This window comes from Grammomys surdaster, unplaced genomic scaffold (assembly GCF_004785775.1).
Source record: "Grammomys surdaster isolate TR1022 unplaced genomic scaffold, NIH_TR_1.0 262, whole genome shotgun sequence".
NCBI classification, from domain to species: domain Eukaryota; kingdom Metazoa; phylum Chordata; class Mammalia; order Rodentia; family Muridae; genus Grammomys; species Grammomys surdaster.
The window spans coordinates 4,472,577-4,488,529 of NW_021604703.1; the positions used below are offsets into that span (position 1 = coordinate 4,472,577).

The 15,953-nt window shown below is 42.7% G+C and overlaps 1 protein-coding gene across 1 annotated transcript in view; it reads right to left on the minus strand.

Moving 5' to 3' along the window:
- Nucleotides 1-4,604: 4,604 nt before the first annotated feature.
- The window catches only part of Sar1b (secretion associated Ras related GTPase 1B), a 26,069-nt gene continuing 14,720 nt past the window's right edge, over nucleotides 4,605-15,953 (minus strand). Inside the window, exons 3-7 of the mRNA XM_028775990.1 lie at nucleotides 15,558-15,677; nucleotides 12,515-12,580; nucleotides 7,609-7,712; nucleotides 6,537-6,668; nucleotides 4,605-5,039 (exon numbers count right to left, since the gene is read on the minus strand). Coding sequence (XP_028631823.1) covers nucleotides 4,923-5,039; nucleotides 6,537-6,668; nucleotides 7,609-7,712; nucleotides 12,515-12,580; nucleotides 15,558-15,677 — 539 coding nt within the window. The 3' untranslated portion in view covers nucleotides 4,605-4,922. The remainder of the gene's footprint in view (nucleotides 5,040-6,536; nucleotides 6,669-7,608; nucleotides 7,713-12,514; nucleotides 12,581-15,557; nucleotides 15,678-15,953) is intronic.

The following is a 15,953-nucleotide window of genomic DNA, read 5'->3' on the forward strand; positions in this document are numbered from 1 at the left end:
TCTGGTGTGTCAGAAGATAGCTACAGTGTACTCGTATACATAAAATAAATAAATATATCTTTTAAAAAGAAGTAAAAACTTGAGAAAGCTTGGAGATGTATATCTTTAATCCCTACAACTCATGAGGCAGAGGCTGGCAGGTCTCTGGGAGATTAAAGCCACCATGGAATTCCAGGCTAGCCAGGGAATACTGTAAATGCTGTCTGAGACAGACAACATGCTTTAAGTTGAAAAATCAGAGTAACACTAACAGAGATGAGAAACATTAACATGTATTTTAATAATTCAGCTGTTGGTTGGAATGTAACTGTAGGATAACATTTAAAAATGACAGTTTTTTCTAACCTGTCCAGCTCCCATATATTTGAGACAAGACCTTTTGGTTTATTTAATAAGATTTAGGGACACTAACTGAGCAGCTATTCCTAATGTGTGCTATCTATTTACTTCCTCAGCCGTAAGCCCCGAGTTACTTGCAGTTTGAATCACCTCACTCGGCCCCATGTGTGACCTCATGGCTGCCCTCTCATTGTGACCTCATGGCAAATCTTCCTGGTGTCTCCATATGGTCTTTCCACATCTTTCTTCTCTTTCTACTCCTCTCTCTCTACCTGGGACCCTCTCAACTGGGATCTGACGTCCCGCCTCCACTGTCCTCTTCTGCCCAGTCATAGGCTGATCAACTCTTTTATTAACCAATCAGAGATGATGGAAAACAATTTTTGCTCAACATTGAGACTGGAGATGCTTGACCATGTTGTCCTCTATATTGTAACCAGATGTCTGAGCACAGAAACCAGCATCTGAGATGACACGTAACTATTTTCCTTTCTTTCTTTTCTTTCTTTCTTTCTTCTTTCCTTTCCTTCTTTCTTTCTTTCTTTCTTTCCTTTTCTTTTTTTGGTTTTTTTTTTTTTTTTTCGAGATAGGGTTTCTCTGTGTAGCCCTAGCTGTCCTGGAACTCACTTTGTAGACCAGGCTGGCCTCGAACTCAGAAATCATCCACCTGCCTCTGCCTTCCAAGTGCTGGGATTAAAGGCGTGCACCACCACCGTCCAGCCTTTTTTTTTTTTTTTTTAAGATTTATTATTTTATGTATGTGAGTACACTGTAGCTGTCTTCAGACACACCAGAAGAGGGCATCAGATCCCATCACAGATGCTTGTGAGCCACCATGTGGTTGCTGGGAATTGAACTCAGCATCTCTGGAAGAACAGCTGATGCTATTAACCACTGAGCCATCTCTCCAGCCCCATACTATTTTTCTTAACTCTTGGTGCAAAACATTTTTTAAGAGATGGTCTGACTCTGTAGTCCACTCTGGCCTTGGACTTGTGATTCTTCTACCTAGTTATAAGGGTACACCACCACATTTATTTTTGCTTTTGGGCGGGGGCGGGGGGCTTATTAACAAGACAGTCTTACTGTGTATGTCAGGCTAGCCTCAAATGCTCAGCAGTTTGTGCCCCAGAATCTAGGAATACAGGTATGAGCTTCCGCACCCAGCTCCATGGGGTTAGAACCTGTTTTATAGTAATATATGTAACCATTTATTTCCTATTTATTTTGTATTAAGAGCGTTATAGCTCTTAAGCTCTATTTTTGTGCTGCTTTCTTGAATTTTTAAACACCAACAAATCTTTACACATTCTTAGAATAACAACACAATACACACAATACTTAACAAAACATTTTTTTTCTGATGCTGGGGATTGAACCCATAGCTTGTGCACGCTAGACAAGTTAGACAAGTTAGACGAGATGTATGCTCAACCTATCCCCAGCCCCTTTTTAAGATTTTTGTTTTATGTGTTCAAGTGTCTTACCTGCCTGTATGTACAGTGTACTGTGTGTGCGCCTCTGGCTGGAGGCTGCTGCCAGACACAGCAGCTTAATTTCTGGATAGAATAGGAGCCTATCTCTGCTGTTGTCTTTGTTTCTTTGGTTCCAGTGTCAGAGTGGGAAAGGAGGTTTAAGAGCAAGCTACTTTATACCAGGAAGCATTTCCCCGTCTAGTGAACTATCTGGCTCGGGGATATAGTGTGCAGGGCAGAGCGCTGTAGTTTTTGGATCCCCCTAGATGAGTGACTTGGTGGTCTTCCATTATCAGTTTACCTTAAGTGCTGTTAAAAGTATAACCCTTCTGTCTTGAAACATCTACCAGACCCTTTCAGGCTGCTTGGTACCCCCTCTCTTGGCCCAGTTGGTCTCCTCTGATACATCATCTGGGCATTGAAGCAGGTTATATTCAGGGAATGTTACCAGAATCTAGAGGATCTCTTGTTTGTTATCCCTTGCAATAGACAATAGATACTTCTGTGAGTAGCCAGATGGCTACTAATAGTGTCAAGATCTCCTTTTTTGTTTTTGCTCTTCTTGATGGAGGTCAGGCTACTTCTTTCTTGGTACATGTCCCCATGTACATGGGCGATGGCAAAGGCATAATGGCTATCAGTATATATAGTGGCTGGCTTGTCTTTTCCCCAACAGAGCACCTGAGTTAGTGTTAACAAGCTTGGTTCATTGAGCTGAAGTTCCTTGGTTAAGTGAATGTACCCAAGCAGTCCCATCCTGGGTCACCATTGCAGCCCCAGAGTAGTGGATTCCATCCTGGACCAAACTGCTCTCATCAGTACCTCATTTGCTTCCTGCCACAGGGCATCAGTCAAGTCCATTTGACAGATTGAATCAGGTTCATTACCTCTAGGCAGTCAGTCATGCAGAGGTTCTGTAGGGTCATCATCTGTAATAGGCTAGCAAGGTTGAATGCTGATGTTTTACACAGAACCAGATACAGGTCTGGTCCAGGAGACTTGGTAATGAGTCACTCTCGAGTTTGGCATCTATCTTTCCAGTGTGCCCCATAGAGACTGGGTTAAGTCTCTTAGATATGCCATCAGTCTCTCCCAAGGCCCCACGGATCCATTGAAAACTTTGCAATCCTCAGGCCCTCAGCCACATATAGGCAGAAGGGTCTGATGATGTCTGGGAGAGCCAGGGCTGGGGAGGACACCAGGGCTGTCTGTAAGACTTTAAAAGACTTTCATCTACTGTCAAGCCTTGGTTGTTGTACACTTTTTGAACTATTTTTTACAATTAGTACTTGGCTATATCCTCAAATTCCTCAACTTTTATGAAGTTTTTTGTTTTTGTTTTAGTATTGTAAAGTTCAGGATTCACTGATACCTCAGACTCAAATAGTAAACACAAAGAGTGTTTTATTCTGCAGAAGTGGTCCAGCATGCTGGGGTCTCCATTACCAAGACAGAGACACCCAAGTAAGCTTGCAGGCCTGATTTAAAGCACATTAAGGAATTCTGGGGTAGGTGACCTCTATGTTAATATGTTGGGACCATCTCTAAGGACATTCCATTACCGGGTGTGGGGGCTGGAAACTTGCCGGGGAGGTCTGGGAACTGTTACTGGTCTGGAAACTGCTGCTGACCCATTGTCCTTACCTCAGGTCAGGTGGCTGGTGACATTCCATTACCTGGGCATGAAGGCTGGAGCTTGGGGTTTTTTCTATTAGTAATTGACTTGCCTTGACTTGCCCAGTTTTTAGTCCTAGTCTCAACTGCCCATTCGAAGTCTGTCATGGAATCAGCCTAGCCTTCTCAGTATCTCTTTTTAGCAGCTGTTTTTTTTTTTTTTTTTTTTTTAAAAAAAGGTCCTAGTGAAAGTTGTCCAGTCTCTGCGGTCTCCTTGGTGTTGGACAGAAGGGACAATCTGTCCTATCTGGGCTCTGGGCATTGATCCCTTGCTCCAGCCTGGGGGTAACTTTTGTACTCTCTTTTTAGAGAATAGAAGGTTTTGAGTTTTCTAATTATGCACATCACTGGTTTAAAAAGGAATATTAACTGGCCAGAGAGATGGCTCAGCAGTTAAGAATACATACCGCTGCCGGGCGGTGGTGGCGCACACCTTTAATCCTAGCACTTGAGAGGCAGAGGCAAGTGGATTTCTGAGTTTGAGGCCTGCCTGGTCTACAAAGTCAGTTCCAGGACAGCCAGGGCTACACAGAGAAACCCTGTCTCGAAAAAGCCAAAAAAAAAAAAAAAAAAGAATACATACTGCTTACCCAGAGGACCTGAGTTCAATTCCCAGGACCCATATCTGGCAGCTCATAGCTACCTGCAACTACAGGTCTAGGGGAATTTAATACCTCTGGCCATTACAGATGCCTTCACTCAAGTGTGCATACTGACACACAGACACACAGACATAAACCAGAACCACCCCTGCCCACTCCCTGCACACACAGGCTACTTAGAGCAGACAGGTGGGCAAAAAAGAGGCTCAGGGAGTTGTCTCCTGTTGTACTCTGCTGGGATGGCAGCTACCCCAGCCCTTGTGAGAAGGCCATCGTAAAAAAGGTCACATAGGTTTTTTGATTAATTCTTGTTATGCTACCATATTGTACATCTAGTTTAATAACTAAATTGTGTGTGTGTGGTGGGTTGGAGTTGACTATGTAGAAAAAGTAGTCTTGAAAACCGTAAGGCATCATGCAATCACTGATAAGCGGATTTTAACTGTACACAAGATAGGCAGACAATCTAAAATTGAAAAACTATTTCCAAAAAATACATAAAAGTTTCACATGATGAGCTTTTAAATATGGTTTATATTTGTAGTTCACATCGTTAAAAAGTGCTTCAAATGTACCGATGGGAAGCTGATCTTTATAAACGGTGATGGGCTGATGTGGGGTTAGAAACTGTAAAAACTATCTGTGTGGAATTAGAAAGCTAACATTGTGATATTCAAACTTGAATCAGTTCGCAATTCCCACTCAGGTAGATATATTAATAATCTAAAAACACCTCTTCTGAAACCAACAAAAGTCTATTGAATTCAAGTTATGCATGTTGGGGGATGGATCTCTGAGGGCTGGAAGTGCTGGAAGTGTGTGGGCCGGGCTGCTAATCGATGTACTGCGCCATCCAGCGGAAGCCTTCCCCGTAGCCCTGCCTCTTCAGCACACTGCACATGAACACTTCCAGAGGCCGGGCGTTCAGCTCCTTCAGTGACACACTACCCTGGAAGAGAAGAGAGCTGTTATGTTGGGGTCTCATGGAATAAAAGTTCTGCTCCCAGCAGACTGCAGATTCTCCTTCAGAACCAAGGGTGCCAATGATAAAGCCATGGTTGCTTGGCATCCCTTGACATGCAGCCTTCTCTTACTCTATTATGACAATGCAGCAAATGAGTGCGAAAGGTGTGAGCTTTGGAGGTGCAAAGGAATCAAATAATTCCTTTACTAGGAGGTGTAAAGGAATCTTGACTCTCCACGCCCTGGTACTGGGGCACGCCTGTATTTCCTGCACTCAGAAACCTGAGGTAGGAGGATCTCAAGCTCCAGGCCAGCCTAGGGTTGAAAGTCAGACCCTGTCTCAAAAATTCAAAACAAAAAAATCCAAAATTTCCTTCCTGGTGTTAAAAGCGAACATTCTGTAAGATGATGGCATACTCATGTAATCCCAGCACTCTAGGGATCAAAGTTCAAGGCCAGCCTTAACTATAAGGAGACCATTGCCTAAAACTGGCGTGCAGCAGATTGATTACAAGGAAGGCAAGGAGAGCTAAGATATCCACAGCAGTAGAGCAAGTGCTTCCCCAGCATAGACAGAAGTCCTACCTAGAGTTAAGTCCCGTCTCTGCTGCAGTTTTCCTTTGCCCTGAAAGAGCATGTATGCACTAAGGAGGTTCTGTTTATAAACTATGACGTTTGTTCCATGGTTTATTGGAAATATTTCTATTTTGTTTTGTTGAGACCCACTATATAGCACTCAGGGTAGCCTTAAACTTCCTCCTCAGAGTCCCAAGTATTAGAATTACAGATATGTACCACCATGTCCAGTGGCTTTCTGGAACTTTTCAGTACTCGTACCCCCACCCCTGGCTGGGAGTAGAGAGATGGCCCAGTGCTTAAGAGCAATTGCTGTTGCTCTTCTAGAGTATTTAGGTTTGAACCCATGTGGCGGTTCACAACAGTCTGTAACTCCAGTTCCAGGAGATGCCCTCTTTTGGCCTCCTTGTGCACTAGGCATATAAACAGTACATGGACATATATGCAGGCAAAACACCCATAAACATGAAGTTAAAATTTAAAAGGGAGGGGTACTGGAGACAAGCACGTTGGTTAAAAGCACTTGTTCTTGCAGAGGAGCTGGGTTCAATTCCCAGCATCCACTTGGTGCTACTACAGGCCAAAGGTGGGCACACTGGTGTTTGTCTGTGATCTCAGTCTTTGTGAGGTAGAAGCAGGAGAGTCAAGAGAATTTAAGATGAGTTAGGGATATATCTGAGACCCTCTTCAAAACCAAAAAGCCTAAACAAATCACTTTTTAAAGTTTTACGTTTCTTAGCTGGGTATAGAGGCCCACAGCCTTAATCCCAGTACTTGGGAGGTAGAGGCAGGCAGAGCTCTGTGAGTGTGAGTTCAGTCTGGTCTACAGAGAGAGTTCCAGGACAGCCAGAACTGCATGGTGAGACCTTGTTTCCAAAACAAACAAACAAAAAATCAAAAGTTTTACCTTTCCTGTTGTCTGACCATATAAACCAAACATCTCTCGTAACCTCTCTTCACTGATGGCTTCTGGTCTGTCGATCTTGTTTCCAAGAATTAGGATAGGCACGTTGGAAATGGTTTCATCTGTCATTAGTGACTGAAACAAAGCAAATAACAGGAAGGACAAGTTGATTTAAAGCTAACCTAAAATGCTTATTTTGAAAAGATACCAAACAGCCAAGGACTCCGTCTTCACTGTATCATGACACCCTGACCTGCTTAACCACACTCTCCTTGAATCTTAAGTGAGCATTAGAAACCACATGCTAGGTTCTCCTGTCTCTCTAAAGCTCTCTGGAGATGCTCACTATGCAAATCACTAAGGGAGTATGGACACCTTGGAGGTAGGACAACCCAGTTTCACTTCTGGCTCTGCAACTAGATTCCAATCTTGGGCAATTAGCTTCTCAGAACCTGGAGAAGGAGCAGCAGCAGGCCTTACTTCTGAGGGAAGAAATACTGTGTGAAGAGAGGACTGCACACAAGAAGGAGGCAGCAGCTAACCGATCCTGTCCCAGGATCGCAGAGCGTCTCTGAATAAAGAAACGGTCAGACTGACCTTCAGTCAGATCAGGGATCTCCTTACTCTGTGGTCCCATATTTAGCTCTACCTTGCTGGAAACTGCTGAGCCTCTTTACAAAATATCTGACCTAGATGGGTGCAGAGGGAGTGAACATGCACCAACTTCCTTCTGGAAGTGGTCACAAAGATGGCTGGACAACTGCTGAAGGGATGGAATCCTGCGATGGCGTCAGGACTGAACAGGCATGCACATACATGCAGGGCCCACTCTGGAGAAGGTGAGCTCGGTCTTCAGAGGTGCTCCTATTAGCACTTCCTCAGTAGCTGCAGCCACTGCACTCTACTCCCTCTGCACTCTAAACAGTCATCAGCAGCTCAAACAATCCCTGACCCAGACAGTCAGGTGTTTCCTCAGACACTGCTGAGAGCTGCTCTCCAACAGCTCCATCTGCAACTATTCCTTCAGGCTGCCCAGAGGGAGTTCACTGTGTTTAGTTTTAATTATTCAACTTACATCAAGTTCTTCTTTTGATTCTAACAGCCTTTCATGGTCTGCACAATCCACAAGAAATACAATGCCATTGATAGCAGGAAGGTAGTTTTTCCATACTCTTCGGGCTAACAAAAACAATCAGGAGTTAGGATTTATGTGTTGGTCAAACCTAGCGGATGGTTTGATGGAGGAGTCCAACAAGGCCTCAAGAGTACTGGGGTGTCCCTTTGGTGCTATTTTACTGTACAGCCAATTGTCTCTTTTGCCAAAGACTTTGGTACCGAATCTTCCCCAGAATACCAAAACAAATTTCAGACTTTCTTTGATTTGGGGCAATGAAATTCTTTAGTCTTCCCCATTAATAAACAGAGTTAGAAAAAAAGAAATAGAGTTCAGAGTAGGAGAAATGGCTCAGTGCTTAAGAGTGCTTCCTGTTCTCTCAGAGGACCTCTGCTTGGTTCCCAGAACCCCCGTCAGATGACGTACAACCACCTACAACTCCAGTTGCAGGGGAGGGGATCCAACACCCTCTTTTGCTTCCACAGGCACCTGCACACACATGATGCACACACATGGTGTACACTCAGACACAGTGATTTTCATCATTAAGTTCACTAGAAAACCACTATGAACTCTCATCAACCAATTTAAGCAGTAAAAACCATGTGTGAGTGTGTGTGTGTGCGCATACCACACATGCGTGTGTGCAAGTGCTTTGACATTTCTCATTTCTGAGGTTTTAGTAATAAATATGAAATCAACAACAGATTGATGTTAGTGCCAAATACAGGCTTGGCAACTTACAAACTGTTGTATGCAAAACAGAAAACAAATTTAATTAATGAAAATATTCTAAAATAGTGCCACCAGATAGGGACCAAAAGTTCAACATATTACCTTGTAAGGACATTTCCTATTCAACTCTGAGAACATTTAGATGGGGGCTGGAGCCATGGCTCAGTGGTTAAGTTGTATGCTCCTCAGAGGACCAAGGTTCTGTTCCTAGCACCCATAAGGTTTTCATAATCATCTCTAACTCTAGTCCCAGGGAATCTGATGCCCTCTTCTGACCCTGAGGGAGTCACACATGTGCTACACAGACCAGCACGTGTACAAAATACTCAAATAAGTAAGTCTAAACAGAAAGCGCTTTCCTTTCAGTGTTTGGGAAACATTTCTCCCTATCTTCAAGCTTACCTTGTTTCTGATGACAAATGTGCTGCTTCTCTCAGTTAATGGCCCAAGCATTTCATTTCTGAGGCCTTAGTGCTGTTTGCATCGTACTGTGCTTGGTGTTTATCGAGCTATTTCACCTGAGAGGTAACAGTTTTCTTAGATTTATTGTACTTTATATGCATAAGTGTTTGCCTGAATATATGTCTATGCACCACATATGTGCCTGGTAGCCAAGGAGAACAAAAGGAATTGGATTCCCTGGAACTGAAGCTATGGGTGGCTATGAATCACCATGTGGTTGCTAGGACTTGAACCTAGGTCCTCTGCAAGAGCGACAAGTGTTCTCAACCACTGAGCCATCTCTCCAGCCCTAAGGTTCTATTTTCATCAGACTGGAAAAATTAGGATCTGATATCTCACTTATTGTTTCTATCCCTTTCCTGAGCACACATGCATTATACTCCAGCTTTTTAAATGTTTTTTATTTTATGTGTATGAGTTTTGCTGGTATGTATGTGTGTTTGACCACATACATGCAGTGCCCACAGCAGCCAGCAGAGGGCATCAGATCCCCTGGGACTGGAGTTAGAGATAGTTGTGAGGCACCATGTAGGTGCTTGGAATTAAAGCTGGTCAGTGCAGTCAGTGCTCTTAACCACTCCACCACCTCTCCAGCCCATTCGTCAGGTTCTTAAACTGTAAGTCAAGAACAATCTGATCACAGTAAAAGGTTTCTGAATGTTCAAGAACAAAAATGAACCGGATCAAAACCGGAGCGTCTTGATTCTGGCGTGTTTTTGGCACTGTTGGCTCATGTGCATCGTTGCAGCACTTGGCTTCCCTGTAGCCTTGGCGCTTACCACATGAACACTCACTGGGTATACACCACGCTGCACAGCTCCAACCAGCACTGCTTCAAGTGTCTTGGCTCGGATTACAGACTACCGTGTGAGGAATTGCTGTGCAGGTCTTAGCTGTGCAGACAGGTTTGTGCTCTTCTAGAAACATAATTGAAGCTGGAGAGGTGGTTCAGTGGTTAAGAGCACTGGTTGCCCTTCCAGAGGACCTGGGTTCAATTCCCAGCACCCATATGGCAGCTCACAACTGTTTGTAATTCCAGTTCCAGGAGATCTGACACCCTCACACAGATGTACATGGAGCCAAAACCCCAATGCACATGAAATACATTTTTTTTTTTTAAAAAAAGAAACATAATGGTTTAATTTCAGAAAGCAAAGACTTTCAATATTTTTCCACCACCATTCCTCAGTATGTATCAAATTAATATAGCATTGGATTGTATTGTTTTTGAATGACTTATTTTTAAAACTGCTGCTTAAGTTGCTGATTTCGGTTGCATAAAAAGAGGGTAAAAATTATTAAATCATTAAACACTTGTACATATAAAAATAAATATTAAAAAGAGAGAGAGAGAGAACCAGGTGTGGTGGTGTACACTTTTAATCCCAACACTCAGGAGGCAGAGGCCGGCAGGTCTCATCTACAGAGTGAGTTCCATGATAGCCAAGGCTACACAGAAAAATCCTGTCTCAGAAAAAAAAAAGAAGTTTGAAAAATGTTTAAGATTCTGTCTCACAGTAAAAATATTCAGCTAGGATTTAACTCTTTATGTAGAAATAAGCAAGAATAGCCATCTCATTAGTATGCAAATTTGCCTTAATCTAGTTTTACAAATAATTTTCTTCATGATTTATTATTAAAAAATTAATTAACTAAAGTCTAAAAATCATGGAGGTAACTTTTTTTTCATTATAGAATTTTTTTTTTTTTTTTTTTTTAGTTTTTCGAGACAGGGTTTCTCTGTGTAGCCCTGGCTGTCCTGGAACTCACTCTGTAGACCAGGCTGGCCTCGAACTCAGAAATCATTCACCTGCCTCTGCCTCCCAAGTGCTGGGATTAAAGGCATGTGCCACCACCGCCCAGCCATTATAGAATTTTTAACAGAGAAAACTATTTATTTACTGAACTTTTTTTTTTTTTTGATACAAGGTTTTGGAACATAGACATCCTTGACTGTCCTGAAACTCGCTCTGTATGTAGACCAGGCTAGCTTCTGCGTCCCAAGTGCTGGGACTAAAGGTGGTACCATCACCACAGGCTCAATTTTTATTCTTAAAAAAGATTCTATTATTTTTATTTTATGTGTATGCGTCTATTGCCTGCATGTATGTATGTGTACTGTGTGTGCCTGGTTTCTGTGGAAGCCAAAAGACACCAGATCCCCTGGAACTAGAGCTAATGACAGTTGTCAGCAGCCATGTGGGTGCTGGGGACCAAACCTGAGCTCTCTGCAAGAACAGAGAGTGTTCTTAACTCTCCAGCCGTGAGAAACAGTTTTTAGACTACTGTTGATGAGAAGTAACCCATGACTTGAGCTTTATGGCCTAGCTGGAAAATATTGTAGAAATGAAATTTCAAGCAGACTCCATTAGATTCTAAGTTTTATTTTACCTATCTATGTTATTATTAGTATTATTACTAATGATGCGTCTGTGGGTACAAGTATGTGCGCATGCTGGGCAAGCTGGTGGAGTTTAGAGGACAGCCTGTGGAATCTGTTCTCTCCTTTCTCCGTGAATGCTGGGGTTGAACTTAGGTTTTCAGGTTTGCAAGGGAAGCACTCTGACCCACCAAGCCATCTTCCTAGCTCTCAATTCTAATTCTCTAATCTTTATACCCCAGAGATTAGCAGATGTGTGTCTCTAATGTGCTTTCACTAGCCACAGCCACTGAAAATCTTTTCCAAATATATGTCACATTAGGTTTTAAAAATATCTTACCATTACTATTTTATGGAGCCGGGAATGAAGCCTGTGTGATGTGGTATGCCCTTCCACACAGCATTAGCACTGTGGCCTGGCACCCCATGCTAACACCAGGTTCTACACCATTCCTTAACACCAGGCTTTAGGGTGCCTTTAGGTCTGGAGCATTTGCTACCTGTGCATTGAACCACATGCTAAGAGTTATAAAAAAAAAGGGGGGTATAAAAAAATGGACAGGAAGTCGACAGAAGTTCAGATCAGGGTTCAGGACAGTCCTCCTACACTTGCTGCAGAAATGTACACAGAAGTACTAAGTCCCATAAGGACAGCTAGAGCACTCCTAGCTAGGGAGGCTTCTCCAGGGAGGAGTCACACCTCACAGATAGGATTCATGAGCAGAAGCAGAGGGGAGAACAAGAGGTCAGCTCTGACGGGAGAAAGAGAATGGGAAGAAAGGAAGGACCAGAGAATTCGCGATAATGACAGCTCTGCATATTAAAAGAAACAGGTTTGTGGGGTTCAAGAGATGGCTCAGTGGTTAAGAGCACTAGCTGTTCTTCTAAAGGTTCTGAGTTCAATTCCCAACACCCACATAGCAGCTCACAACTGTCTAATGTTGTGTACTAGTGTGCAGATGTACATGTAGACAAAGTACATGCCCATAAAATACATAAATAAAACAGGTTAGTTACTGGAGCTTTTTGGGGGGCACAGTATCATATGTTCATATTATGATTTTGCACAACAGGTAAGGTACCCTGAAGCAAAGAGAAATTTGAAGCTTAATTTTCCTCATACCTCACCCATAAGCAGTTCAGTGATGTCAGCAAGTCAGAAGTTCCATGTGTCCAGTGAACGACCTTAATCTTACTCTGCCTTACTTGAAGAACACGCAGTTCCAAGCTCTGAACCACAGAGGCCACATTTGCTAAGTTACGATAAGACAGAGATGAATAGACTCTTACCTTGCACGTGCCCACCCAGATCAAAAGTCGTAAACGTCATGCCAGCAATTGTGAGCTCTTCTGAAGCTAAATAAAAACAAGATTATTTTTACAACATAATCAGAATTCTGCCAGGCACAGGAGCTCATGCCTGTAATCCCAAAACTTTAAAGTCAGAAAAAGCAGAAGTTTAAGACTATCCTTGGCTACAGAGCAAGTTCAAAGCTAACCTGGACTACAAAGACCTGTTTGTTATCTTCCATTTACCTTCTCATTGAGTACATGTTTTCCTTTAAATCTTTGGTTACTGATCTCCTTAAATTTAAGAGAAAGAAAAAAAGAAAAAGGGTCAGCAAGGTAGTTCACCAGATAAAGGCGCCTGATACCAAGTCCAGTGATCTAAACTTGATTCCCAGAACCCCCAGGGCAGATGAAAGAACTGACACACACAACTGTCTGCTGACCTCCATCTGCAGCATGGCATGTGCCCTGCCTCTGACTAAGTCAGTGTAATGAAAGAAACAAAGAGTCCTGCAACCTTAATTTTTTGAGATGGGTCTTATGTACTCCAGGTTGGTCTTGAACTTGCTGTGAAGCAGATTACAGGCATGGTCCACCATGCTTGGTTTGCAGATTATGCACAGCTTCACATAGGCTAGGCAGATATTCTACCAACTGAGCCACATCCAGAGCCCACCACAGCTGTTCCCATGTCCCTGTCAATCAATCCTACCATCCTTGTCACTTCTGAGTCTGTTCTTTCTGATTATGGGTCTCATTTACCTACTTTTTGCATATCTTCCTAATTTTACATTGTAAAATTATAATATATACTAAATTTTACTGTATTTTTTTAAACTTCATTGTAGTGGAATTGTTCTTTCTCCAGATGTGGTTCTTTGGGGAGGTCTACTCCACACAAGCACAAACAAGTATTCTCCATGCTAACTTTGAAACTGATTTCCTCCGAATCTCTTTCCCCCAGTACTGTGGCAGCAAGTTCTCAATTCCCAACTCTGGTCTCTGTTTCCTCAGCTGACTGGGCTGTCTAGCTTTTCTCTCACACCTGAGTTCAAAATCACCTTCTGTCACAAAGCCAGAATACACAAGCATCTGTATCATTCTCTTAGGAACTGCAGTCCTACACCAGCTACTTACTGCTCAGTGCTTGAAAACAACTGTGCATACATATTTCTATCTAGTGTGTAGTAGGAAAGACGTTCAGACCCTGTTATTTCCCCTCATGGCTTATAGAGAAGTTTGCCATAATCACAACAAAAATTTGCATGTAAAACTACATGGTGCCAGAGCATCAATTTTGTTAAGGAACTCTAAGCTGGCCAGGGTGGCACACATACATCTCCAGTAAACTGAGGAGCTAGGGAAGATGAAGGATGGTGAGTCTGAAGTTAACCTGGGCTACACACAAAGACATCTCAAAAACTAAAGGAAGAATCATGCAGTGTTTCAAGTAAATTAAATACTTAACAGGGTCTTGTATTCAAAGTCTCTAAAATAAGGAAAGGGCAATGCTTGGCTATGCTGCCTACCTACTCACATGGTTACATCCTGTATATACTCTACAAAAGAAATGCTAATTGAATTAATTAAGGAGACTGTCAGTGTCTCAGACTATCTCCTCTCCCTCCCCCATAAGCCCCCTACCTAGACCTCACCCCTAGAAGCAGCTCACGGCTATCACCACGAACTGTTCTGGCTTAGTCTAAAATGTTCATGTGATAGTATCACATGGCAGGGGACTTCTTCTTGGTCACTTCTCTCATGGAATGTGTCATGACTGAAGTCTATCTCATTTCTATATTTTGAGACAGAGTTTTATGTATCCAGGCTCAAACATATGACTGCTAGCCTCTGCCTCCCAAGCGCTGGCCCACAGGTGCGCATGCCCGGCTTTCATTCCTTTCTTGCAGATCCTGCTCTTCTCTCCTCTTTTCTGTACAAGGCTTTGGTAAATACGTATCCTCACTTTTCCACATAAACACCTAGGAGTTGAATTGCCAGGTCAAAAGACAGACAGTTGTTACTTTTTCCACATATGCTTTACGTGGAAAACTCTAAGTTAGAATGAGAATGGGCTGCAAGACTGCTGGGACAGCACCTGCTCTGTGCCCCGCAGGTTCCTGTGTCTAGATCCAGATATGACATGCTGAAGAAATAGTCATAGAAAACCAAAAAAAAAAAAGAAAAGAAAAGAAAAAAAATGTTGGGTGTGGTGGCACATGCCTTTAAACCCAGCACAAAGGAGGCAGAGGCAGTTGGATTTCTGAGTTTGAGGCCAGCCTGGTCTATAGAGTTACAGAACAGCCTGGGCTACACAAAGAAACCCTGTCTCAAAAAAAAAAAAAAAAATTATGGGTTAAGTGAAGGTATCAGTACCAGCAGGCAAAGAGAAGTAAAACTACTGGATAGTCTCTTCTAATTCTGCCATGTCCCCCCTCCCTTTTTAAAAGGAGAATCTAGTTCTCTTAAATATTATTTATTTTTATTTTATGTATGCATTAGTGCAGGTGTACGCATGTGTAGGCCAGAAGGCAACTAGCTTTCATTTCTATGTTTTTTGACAGGATACAATGTCACTATGGAGCCCTGGCTGATACAGAATTTACTAAGAAGGCCAAGGTGGCCTTGAACTCACAGATCCACCTGCCTCTTCTTCCAGCTGCTGGGGTTAAAGGTGTGTAACATCATGAGCATCCTTCAATTAACTTGTTTTTAAACTGTTAATCTGCCTGGTTTATAATCTTTTCACTGTAACCATTACATATAAAAATTAACCCTCTGTTTCTTTCTGCTGCTGGCTCTGTAGTTTCTTATTCTGTAGCACAGGCTGGGCTCCTGTTATAGCTAAGTGCAGAGACAGAAAGGTCTGAGCATTGCTTCTAGATCTTAATTTGTGCTCTGGGAACCAGGTCAATTACTATTTACCCAGCTATTTTAGGAACAGAATAAATAATCTCATACCGTAGCCATCAAAAATCCGAAATCAAAAAACCTTTGAGGCAGGAACTATGACTCAGTACTACTCACAGGAAGAACCACTTACTGGGATGTAGCGTTGGGACGTGCTGGCCAAGCCTATCATCTTTCAGCATGTGCAACAACGTTGTTTTCCCCGCATTATCCAATCCAAGGAATACCAGTTTACCAGTTTTTTTATATAATCCTGCAGAATAAGAGCTATGATCAGTCAGAGTGACATCAAACATGGAACATGAAAATGATGTTATAATTGACATGACTTAAAAGTTATACATAGTTATTGTTAAGATACTTGAAATGAACCTTGAGAATTCTAGAACTCCTGAGTGCATGTGCGCTGCACTGTCCTCCCCTAAGTGATGCTCTTCAATGTCTGTGCTTAAATCTGTATTAAAACCCTAGTAGGCCGGGCGGTGGTGGCGCACGCCTTTAATCCCAGCACTTGGGAGGCAGAGGCAGG